The following is an 11,553-nucleotide window of genomic DNA, read 5'->3' as shown; positions in this document are numbered from 1 at the left end:
AAACAGAGACACTACCTACAGAATATATTGATCCAGAGACTATAATTATCTAAGTCTAAAGGTTTACGTCAAAAACGCAAGAAAAAGATGAAGACAATGGAAATATGAAGCCTTTAACTACTACACTACCCTTCAAAATGTATGGGGTCGGTAAGGCTGCATTTATTTGATTAAAAATACAGTAATATTGCAAAATATTACTGTAATTCAAAATAGCTGTTTTGTCTTTTAATATATTTTTTATATATAAATTTCATTTATTTTTAGCAATAATTACTCGCATGACCCTTCAGAAGTCATTCAAATATGCTGAGTTGGTGCTCAAGAAACAATTTTTTATTATTTCTTATAAATTTTGAAAACGTTGAACTGCTTAATATATTTTTGTGGAAACCACGATGCTTCTTTTTCAGTATTTTTTGATGTAAAGAAAGTTCAGTAGAACAGCAATTATTTGAAATATAATTTTTTTTTTTTTTTTGAAACAATAAAACATTTAACTGTCAATTTTGATCAATTTCATGTATCCTTGCTGAATAAAAGTGTTAATTTCTTTAAAGAAAAAAAAAATCTTACTGACCCCAAACTTTTGAACGGTAGTGTACACATGCAATGAGTCCAAATACTGTAAAGGTGCAAATAAACCCAGTCAAGTGGAATCTGACTTTTAGCAGTTTTTAAACACAGGATGGCTTTGTAAACATGGCATGCTTGGTTCACTATTTCACATGCCGCCATCAAGAAAATATTAATCATTCTTAAAAGGATAATTCACCAAAAAACATTAGACCCCACTAACTTTCATTGTATGGACAAAAACAGTTGAAACATCCTTCAAAACATCTTTTGAGTTCTGCAGAAGAAAGAAAGTCATACAGGTTTGGAACGACATGAAGATAAGTAAATGATGACACAATTTTTGGGTGAACTATCCCTTTAACTTACCCAAAATATACATCAAAAAAAGCAAAAATGTGTATGTGCTAAACCACTCAAATTTTGCTTGATTTAAAGGTCAATAGTTGAAAGTTTACATTATATACTATTGCATTTGCCTCACTGATTGGGCTCTGCCATGTCTACAAATTATAAAAGTTGGGGTGGTCCTTTAATCCAGCTGCATTTTTGAGAACAAGGCACTATAAAGTAAACAGAATGACAGCTGGGTAAACTAAAGGCACATTAAGACAAGTGCTCATCCTCAAAAACACACTCACTGGCTAGTGGTTCGCAGTTGAACTGTGGAGTCGCTTCGCAGCAAAGCTTTGGAGAAATTAGTACATCGAATCCAGACTTGAAACATACTCTTCGCAAGTACGTTAATGCAAACGCTAAACAAGTTCATACCAAAATGCACACATGTTGTATTCTAAGCTTTGCCACAAGAGGCGCTACAGTGCAGTATTCGTCTAATGTTAAAGGGTTAGTTCACCCAAAAATGAAATTTCTGTCATTAAGTACTCACCCTCATGTCGTTCCAAACCTGCAAGACCTTCGTTCATCTTTGGAACACAAATTAAGATATTTTTGATGAAATCTGAGAGGTTTTTCTCCCATAGAAAGCAATGAAAAACATTCAAGGTCCAGAAAAGTAGCAAAGACATCGTTAAAATAGATGTCAACGTGACTACAGTGGCTCAACCTTAATGTTATGAAGTGACGAGAATACTTTTTGTGCATAAAAACAAAACAAAAATAACAAATTTCTCTCTTCTCTCCCCTGTCAGTCTCCTACACCGTTGATGCAGTGAACACAGTGCAGAGCTTCCATATTTACATCCGAACGCCAGCTCAGTATTGGCCAACGCTGTTCAACGTAAACTACTTAGGAGAATGACAGGGTAGAGAGGAAATTGTTAAATAAAGTCGTTATTTTTGTTTTGTTTTTGCGCACAAAAAGTATTCTCGTTGCTTCATAACATTAAAGTTGAACCACTGTAGTCATGTTGACTATTTTAACAATGTCTTTACTACTTCTCTAGACCTCGAATGTGGTAATTTCGGTGTTTTCTATGGGAGATAAAAAAAAAAAAACATCTCAGATTCCGTCAAAAATATCTTAATTTGTGTTCTGAAGATGAACGAAGGTCTTACAGGATTGGAACGACATGAGGGTGAGTACTTAATGACAGAAATTTCATTTTTGGGTGAACTAACCCTTTAATATGTTTATCCCTATCTACCTGAATAATTACACATTTGGTTTAATGACGGTTATTTCGCCACCTTTAGTACGCACTACGCACCAAGCATTTGTGTACTTGCATAAAAGTATTGTTCTAGCCCAACTCTCTTTTCTTCTCGTAAAGACTTTCATTTTCTCTGGCAGACACAGGGGTTGGCCAGCAGGAGCGGTATGAAGATGAAACATGCGGATGGAAGCTTGCCATTCCCAACCGAAGCTCTCTGCTTCACTTGTGGCCAGTGGACGATAAGGCTGTGCGCTTCAAAAATGGGCAGTGGGTAGTTGAAAAGCACTCTGCAGGGCTGCCTGAGAGTGCAGATGACAGCAGGCGTGTATATGCGTGTGTGTTTCACTGCAAACGTGTGGCGTTTACCTTCATCTTACTAAGCAGGGTCCTTAAAGCCCTTTTCAGATCAGGGGTCTTCTCCGACGGCGATACCGCCTGCCACTGAGAAGGAAAGGGCAGACTGAGTGCCAGAACGGCTTCCACACTTGCTGAAGGAGAATGGGGCGGCCAGGGAGCGCAAAGCGCAGCGATATGGGGAGATGACGGGTGGGATAAGGGCACGGGTGGGTTTGCTAAGGATACTGTTGGATGTAGTGGAATGGGGCGGCAGGCATAAAGTGGATTAAGCACTGACAAAGCTAGGTGGGGGGAACACAAGCGCTAAGGTTTACTTGCATTCAACTGCTTTGGGGCAAAGGCATTAGAAGTGTTTCACCTTTACAGGCCTCATGGGAAGGGATGGGGCGAGCTGTTTTTATAAGTCAGGAGGTGTGCAGAAAAATTAAACGGGTTTAAGAACGACATGAGGGTGAATCAATTATCTTTTTTGAGTAACAATAAGTAAATCATTGACAGTCATTTCTGACTTTGTGTTTTCAAATATAAAAGTGGTGTATGAGAGAAAAGAGATCCTAAAAAAGAACAAAAACTAACTTTGTTGTCGATGAAGTCAAGTCCATGTTGCCTGAGAACTGTTTGTGTATAATAAGATGTGACTTCACATGCTATTGGAAATTGTAGAGTTTGTCACATTCAAGTGTTTTTTGTTGGATAGAATAGTAATAGTAATGTAAGCTTAAGTGTTTTGAAGATTTTTAATTAAATGTACAGTCTTATAAATATTCTCCACACAGCTCCAGGGGGGTTAATAAAGGCCTTCTGAAGCGAAGCGATGTGTTTGTGTAAGAAAAACATCCATATTTAACAAGTTGTAAAGTAAAATATCTAGGTTCCGCTTGACCGCCTTTCCGTATTCAACTTATGAAGAAAGTGTAACGCCTCTCGCAGTTCAAAACACTTAAGCTACTTCCTGCGCCTTCCGTATTCAACTTACGAAACAAGCGTAACTGATGTTGCGTTTTCCATAAGTTGAATACGGAAGGCGGTCTGGCGTAAGCTAGATTTTTTACTTTACAACTTGTTAAATATGGATATTTTTCTTACACAAACGCATCGCTCTGCTTCAGAAGACCTTTATTAACCCCCCGGAGCCGTGTGGAGTATGTTTATGATGAATGGATGCACTTTCTTGAGCTTCAAACTCGTTGGCCCCATTCACTGCCATTATAAAGCTTGGATGCGTCAGGAAATTTATAAATATAACTCCGATTGTGCTCATCAGAAAGAAGAAAGTCATATGGTGTATATGATGGATTGAGGGTGAGTAAATCTTGGGGTAATTTTAATTTTAAATTGAACTAATCCTTTAAGGGGACCTTTTTAAAACCTTCAGAAAGTCTGTATATACATAAAGTTTGTGACAGCAGGAGAAAGCAATGTAGATGTTGTAATAAAACTGTCACTACAGCGATAGTTCTCTCCTCCACCATGTTTAAAGTTTATGGCCAGAAACTCAGGTTTCAAAATTATCTCCAAGTTTCCCAGTCGTAAATACCACTTGTGAGGTCATTCATTCCCAATTTCCGAAGAGGATACGCGTATTAACAATAATTCTGATAGCATGTGAAGTCAGCATAAGACTCAAATGGAATCGTCATGGATACTACAGCTTGATAGTCATGTGCCAAAACGTCCCTGCATAGTGCAAATCTGGCATTGATGTGATGAGGTAATGAAGATACCACTGCCCTGATTCCTCCTACATCATGACTCACCTCTCTATCAAACTGAGACAGTGGCGCTTCGCCCACATCCATCCCCCCTCCTGACGACAGTGAGCTTTCTGAAGGCGATGTCATAGTCTGGCGTTTAGAGCTGTAGCTGCTGCTCGACAGCTCCCTCCTCAGAGCGCTGCCATTCTGAGAGGAGGACCCTGATACAGAGGACAAGAAAGAAGTGGGTTGGGAATGAAACGCATGGAAATCTGATAAGTATAATAGCAGCCACGTGCGTGTACTTACGCATTCCTAGACCACTGCTTGCACTCATGGAACGCCCAGGTTCGGCTCGGTTTTTGGTGATTGAGGGGATGCTGACGGATCCGCTGAATCCAGCACGATTATCCTGAGCATGCACATTCTACAGGTTACACAGAGAAACACCACACACACACACACACACACACACAGAGAGAGGACAGGGACACACAAGCATGCAATGAGTGAGACAAACATGACTTGATGAAAACAAACGATGGGTTTCAATATAATGATCTTTATGATATCATGTTGCTATCATCACGTATCAATACAGGATGCATAAATGACCCATGACACATCAATAAATGTAGAGAAAAGACAGTGTCACATGATACTTCAGAAATCATTATAATATGCTGATTTGGTGCTCAAGAAACATTTCTTATTGTTATCAATGTTGAAAACACTTGTGTTGCTCAATATTTTTGCAGAAATATTTAGGATACTTTTTTTTTTTTCAGGATTCTTTGATGAATAGAAAGTTCAAAAGAACAGCTTTTTAAATGCCTTTACAGTTATTTTTCATCAATTTAATGCATCCTTGCTGAATAGAAGTATTAATTTCTTTAAAAAAAAAAAAAAAATGTACTGACAGTGACTTGATGGGGTTGCAAAATGAGGTTGTAAAAGCATATTCCGATACAAGCCAAGCTCAAACAACAGCATTTGTGACTATGTTGATTACCACAAAAAAGAATTTTGACTAATTTTCTTTAAAAAATGCAAAAATCAAGGATTTTTCGAGGATTTAAAAGCATATTTTTAAAATACACTTAAATTAATTCTTCTGTTAAAACATGTACAATATTAGCTACATGTTAAATGTAAAATGGCATATAAAAGGTTAGTGAGCAATTTTTCAGACTAAAATCACGTTAACATGCATAACATCCATAACAAATTGGCCTCTTTCACTTCCATTGTAAGTGCCTGACTTACAACTGAAGCAATGGTTATCTTTCCTTTTTTTATAGAAAAGGAGTGAAATAAATTTTTGTAGTAATCAACATTATGTCACAAATGGTGTTGATTGAGCTTAACGTGTACTATATTCTAAGAAGAATATTCTTTTAAAAGACGAGCCTCTCACCATTGGTAGATCTCGGAGGATCTGCATTCCGTCTCCGGGCCCCATATGAGCAACGTGGTTAAAATTAGTAGGATTTGAAATCAGCTTGTTCCTCTTCTCAGGATCTTTCAACATTTCTCTGCAAACACACATACGATGACTATAATGACATTTTGAAACTAAGAAATGAGTTGGATATTGAATCCAGACCTAAAAAAGCTACAAATGTCCTATGAACTTTGCCTGTTTCATTAAAAGTACATCCTTTGAACCAACATTCAAATGCTGGTAACCAGCTCTGCTATTTTTTTCAGCACAGTAGTACACAAATGTGTGTGTGTGAGACAATCACCTCCTCTGCTGCAGTCTCTCCTCCTCAGGAATACGGAATGAGAATCGTCTCTTGTTGCTCATGTTGCGTACCAACTGCTTCCTGCTGTTATCACACACCTCAGGCACCACCAGTTCGTCCCCCTCTAAACACACACAAATAATGCATAATCAGACATATTATTCAAAACTGAATTATTCATTATTTCAAACGGCACTACTAAACCAAAGGCTCAAACTTCAATGCCAACTTCAATGCCAATTCAAGATTAATGCAATGATAAATGCATTTCACTGAATTATGGAGTCACTGCCGTTACCTGCAGTCTTGTTTCTGAAGTAGATGAGTCTGACCGTTTCTAAGCCCAGGAGATTCAAAGAGCCATCCATGTTCAATGGCCGGACCTGCACAGAGCCAATGAGATCCTGGGTTTATTTATTCATTCATAAGATGACTCATTTTTGGCTTCAGTAAATAAAAAACCCATAAAATAAATACTAGCATTTTTGTCTCCTTTATATATTTTCAGTGGTGTTTGGGTGATGTTATGTATTAATAAATACACATAAACATAACCTTGAGCACAAGGCTAATGGTAATGTCACATTAAACTGCAATATTATCAACTCTGTTGCCTTTCTGAAGGTATATGTATGAACATTTATTAAAATGTATTAATTTAGATTTTTTGAAATGTATTAATGTAGAGATGGCAGAACTCAATTTATTAACACTAGTTTCATTCTGAAAGAACGTTTAATATTGCATGTACTTGAAATATTTACTAAATATAAATCTACTTAATATTTATTTTTAATAATATTTAAAAAATAAATAAATATATATATTTTTTGCAAGCTACAGCAATGTGCAGAGTCTAACTTTTTAAAAATGTTTTTCAATAAATCTTCTATGCTCACCAAGGCTGCATTTATTTGATTTAAAATACAGTAAAAAATAGTAATATTGAGAATTATTATCATTTATATTAAAATATTTAAAAAATGTAATTTATTCCTGAGATGGCAAAGCTGAATTTTCAGCTCCAGTGTCACATGATCTTTCAGAAATAATTCTAATTTGCTCATTTGTTGCTCAAGAATTTCTTATTATTATCAACGTTAAAAACAATTGTGCTGCTTAATATTTTTGTGGAAACCGTGATCATTTTTTTCAGGATTCCTTGATGAATAGAAAGTTCAAAAGAACAGCATTTATTTGAAATCATAATTGTTTTTGTAATGATGTCTTCACTGTCACTTTCAATAATTTGAATGTCTTTTAATGTGTCCTTGCAGAATAAAAGTATTCATCAAAAAAATCTTACTGACCTCAAATTTTTGAATGGTATTTCTATTTATATTAAATATATATTATTTCCTTTGTCAAATGCACCCTCCTGCAACCATTCAGGCATGCAACAGTTGTTCATTTATTTTAATTTGATATTTGAAACACTTCTGAAATTGAAAAAAGCAAACCTTTTTGAGAGGAATGGTCTGAATCCATTCCGTAGTGTTCACATCAAACACATCCACTGCATTTTCACTGTAGACTGACAGGTAGGGGGCGTTGTAGCCTGTGAGATATAAAACAGCCACAAGGTCAATCCAATCAAACCTTTTCACTGCCACACCATGTAAGTAGAAGATTAACCTCTCTCTACTCACAGCCGGCAGTGGGCGTCGCGGGCCACATCAGCTCCTGTTGGCGTGAGCGTCTGCCATGTGTGTCCACGTACACTGCAATTTTGCTGAAGCAGAGCAGCATTTCTTTATTGGAGATTTCCACTGCACAAAGGGCATCCAGGTTGTCAGCCTTAATAAACGCCAATGTGGGGTCATCTGGATGGAGTAAGCTGACCGGAGGGGCTTCTCCATGCAAACTGTACCGCATGAATCCCGCTTGGTAGCCTACACATAATTGCTGGCTGAACAGCGCCATCCACTGGATAGTTCCTGGAGCCTGAGATTTAGAAAGGGCTGTTGATGTTGCTGTGTATACTAGCAAAGACAATCTTTGCAATCTAATGAGTATGAACACTAATTACATCTGCATATACTTGATCTGAAAAAAAGATAAGAGGTTTTGAATACTGTACTTGTATGTCCACAAGATGGCGAGATTTGCTCTTGTGAATTTCGAAGCAGGAGATCTGCCGTTTAATGGCAAGGCAGAAGCAGGTGCCATTGCGTACCACACCGGACACTAGCGCCTGGCAGTTTTTTGTATCTGCCACCTTATTCTTGTCAATCTCCCTCCCATCGAGCCCCGCCATGGGGACCAGACACACTTGTCGGTTCCTGCCCGAGATGACGGCCAGGAGGTGCTCCGTGGGCATCAGTTCTATGTGATGCACTTTCTTAATGTCACCCACACGAACGATTTCTAGCAGAAAGAACAAAAATTTTCAGTGGATGTTGGTCTTGCATCAGTTATTTCAGTTTAAATGTGTATGTGGTTCAACAACGATAGAGCACTACCATTTAAATCGCATCACAATATGCCACAAAATCAAGAAAGAACTGTTATATCTTACAAATCATTAATTTTGATAGTTTACAACCTTTAATAGAGTTGTATTGTCTAAAAAAATAGAGAAAAATTACAAAATAAAAACATTCTTTCCGCTGCTTTTATCCAATGAAAGGTTTACTCAGAGGCTGGACTAAAAATAACCATTATCTGTCATTTTGACAGACTGAGTTCAAAATTTTCAGTCATGCTCTATTTTAATCTGCTGTTTTCATTTTCCAAAAAATGTAAAAAAAAAAAAAAAAAAAAAAAAAAGTCTAGCATTCCAATGCAATAGACCCATTTTTCTGTCAAAATGATGGAGAGCATGACAATGTTTTTAACATTTGGAAAATACAGTAATTTTAACTCAACTCTGAGTAAACTTACTACCCTGAAGCAATACATATATCAGCATTTCTGGGATTTGAACCAACAATCTTTCAGTTACCAGTCCAGATTTTTGACCACTAAACCACACAATCAAGTTTATTAGACAATGAAGAAGTAAAAGGATTAATGATGGAAGTTTTACCATCTTTGGTGACGTGGATGACGAACAGGCCCTCCTCATTCCCCAAAGCGACCCGCTCATGATCTGGACACAGTCAAACATGTTTGGTTAAACACTAGGTAAGGGTATTAATATTTGCTCTTTAACAGTGTTGATCTGACAAGAGTTTTGTGAGTCTGTGTACCTATAATAGCAGCAGTTTGGGTGGTTTTGATGAGAGGAAGCGTGCTGTCGTAGGCTTCTTTAGGCACATAGACGAAACGCTCCTTCAGCTTGTTTTTCCTCAGGATGCGGTGCAGCTCGTTCAGAGCGGACACCCACCTCGACCTCTCTTGCTCGTTGTCGGCCAGGATCAGGATGCACGTCTTCTGACTGGAGGAGGCGGACAGCTGAGATGCTGTTACCTGTGGAATGAATGGAAACATTGCAAAAAAAGTCGATACAAAAATGTCTTTAAATGAAAAGACTAATGAGTGCCCAAGGCAGTCGTGATTATTACATAACCACCTGGTCGCTATTATTTGATCTGTGATATTTTGAAGAAATTACAATTATTGTGGGGGGATAATGTGTGATGAATTATGAAAGTGAAGAATTTAGGACAGAAATAAATTACTATTCTCCCCTACAAAGAGACAACACAGTTAATACATTAACACGGGAACTGAGAAGAATGGCACAAGACAGACCAGTTTTAGAGATCTGATCTTTAACTCAATTTAGACAAAATGTGTAGTTACTGTATTTTGCTTTTCTATGGCAATAAAAACAACAATCATGATATATTATAATTATATTGCAGTAATATTCTAAATAAATATTTTTAAGCACTTTTTAAAAATACTGTTGTTCATGTCAGTCTCCCCCTGTACAATAAAAGCCTCAGTAAAGAAAAAAAAATAGGAAATTAATCCTTTTATTCAGCTAGGATTAATTCAATTGATCAAAAGTGGCAATAAAGACATTTCTAATGTTACAAAAGATTTCTATTTTGAATAAAACGTGACAAATTACAAATGCCTGTATGCTCTTACCCTAAAAATACAGGGGATATCCTTCTTGTTAGCATGAATGACATCAGACTCCAGAACCGAGCTGGCAGAAAACTCTTCATCCCTGCTCAGGATAGAGTCAAGCACAAAATATTGAACTATTTCATGACATATTTGACTTAAATATTTGAGCATCACATTTGAATGAACACCTCCCTCACCTCATGTCTATGACCTGGTTAACAACGACACCAGGCTGGGCACCTTTCCCTTCTCCAAGCTCATACAAGAAGAGTTTGAAGTCACAAACCACTGCCCAGACTCTCTGCCAACCCTTTTTCACCCCTGTGGGCTTTGGCACCTGGAAAAGATCGTCAAATCTCCATTACAAGGCAGCCAAAAAAAAAGGGGAAAAAAAGTTTGTGGCTAATAGTGTACATCCAGACAAACGAAAAACTAAAAATGGAAGCATGTGCCAAATTTAGATGACCATAAATAAAGACAGAGTAGCCAATAGTGAAGAAAATATGCAGAGCAGAAGAAGTCTTACCCTAAGATGCCCCTCATATGCAGTCCCAATGCCCCTCTGAGTATCAATTCCCAATTTGCCTTTTGTTTGGTCTGGTGCGACGGGGCACACAGAGGGGGCTTTATCAGCACAGGTGACGTGACAGGAGAAGTTGCAGACTGTAAGGAGAGATGGAGGACACAGGCACTGAGTATTACTGAGCATTGTGCAAATAAAGTATCCTGGGATTGGGGTACATTCAATAATGTGAAAGGAAAGCTTCGCCCTTATTTTATTCCAAACCGGTATGACTTTATTTCTTCAGTGGAACACAAAAGGGAAAATTTTAAAGGATTATACTGATTATCCTAGTGTGCGCCTCTGAATAAATAAAGTCATATGGGTTTGATCATCTCGAAAACTAAAGATGTAATATTCACTGTTGTTTTTAATAATTTAAACAGCTTTCATTTCTTTTCATTTCGGTTATCCTCACCTTCACAGGCGCAGCCCTGACGGATAAGTCCCACCATGAGAGAGGTGCACTGATTACATTTGGTGGGAACGGTGAAGGACTTCACAATAAACTGGTGCGCCTTGGGCTGTGGAGCAGAGAACATCAGCAATGTAATTAAACCATTTCCATAGATAGCCAACTAAATCGGCCAAGCATTAAGACAATAAGAGTGTTGGACAAAATTCCTATAGCACACAATACAAGTCATTTTATATCACAATAACAGTATACAGTATATTACAATGCAGTTATTTATGCTGGAAATTCTTGGAAAAAAAGTTAATACTTAAAGCAGTTCTGTGACACAAATATATACAAATGTATAGCACAGTACAATCATTACAGCATAAAATAAATATTTTGCAAGAAATGAATACCTTTATTTAGCATTACATTAAGATTTCTATTTCAAATAAATGCTGTTCTTTTGAACTTTCTATTCATCAAAGAATCCTGAAAACAATGTATTGTGGCTTCCACAAAAATATTAAGCAGCACAACTGTTTTCAAAATTGATAATAATAAGAAACGTTTCTTG

At 37.2% G+C, this 11,553-nt stretch overlaps 1 protein-coding gene across 5 annotated transcripts in view; it reads right to left on the bottom strand.

The window, feature by feature from the left end:
• cdc42bpab (CDC42 binding protein kinase alpha (DMPK-like) b) overlaps positions 1 to 11,553 on the bottom strand; it is a 62,802-nt gene that overhangs the window by 2,201 nt on the left and 49,048 nt on the right. For 2 of the 5 annotated variants that reach the window (XM_051876407.1, XM_051876408.1), the window contains 16 exons: positions 10,995 to 11,100; positions 10,541 to 10,677; positions 10,212 to 10,351; positions 10,033 to 10,114; positions 9,183 to 9,402; positions 9,020 to 9,082; positions 8,072 to 8,358; positions 7,641 to 7,935; positions 7,452 to 7,549; positions 6,290 to 6,374; positions 5,992 to 6,115; positions 5,661 to 5,778; positions 4,553 to 4,670; positions 4,307 to 4,464; positions 2,559 to 2,633; positions 800 to 853 (listed from right to left, as the gene is read on the bottom strand). In XM_051876407.1, coding sequence (XP_051732367.1) covers positions 800 to 853; positions 2,559 to 2,633; positions 4,307 to 4,464; positions 4,553 to 4,670; positions 5,661 to 5,778; positions 5,992 to 6,115; positions 6,290 to 6,374; positions 7,452 to 7,549; positions 7,641 to 7,935; positions 8,072 to 8,358; positions 9,020 to 9,082; positions 9,183 to 9,402; positions 10,033 to 10,114; positions 10,212 to 10,351; positions 10,541 to 10,677; positions 10,995 to 11,100 — 2,160 coding nt within the window. The remainder of the gene's footprint in view (positions 1 to 799; positions 854 to 2,558; positions 2,634 to 4,306; positions 4,465 to 4,552; positions 4,671 to 5,660; positions 5,779 to 5,991; positions 6,116 to 6,289; positions 6,375 to 7,451; positions 7,550 to 7,640; positions 7,936 to 8,071; positions 8,359 to 9,019; positions 9,083 to 9,182; positions 9,403 to 10,032; positions 10,115 to 10,211; positions 10,352 to 10,540; positions 10,678 to 10,994; positions 11,101 to 11,553) is intronic. The other 3 variants (XM_051876409.1, XM_051876411.1, XM_051876412.1) reach the window with 2 other exon arrangements.

This window comes from Ctenopharyngodon idella, chromosome 20 (assembly GCF_019924925.1).
Source record: "Ctenopharyngodon idella isolate HZGC_01 chromosome 20, HZGC01, whole genome shotgun sequence".
NCBI lineage: Eukaryota > Metazoa > Chordata > Actinopteri > Cypriniformes > Xenocyprididae > Ctenopharyngodon > Ctenopharyngodon idella.
This window is presented reverse-complemented; position numbering and strand designations above follow the sequence as displayed.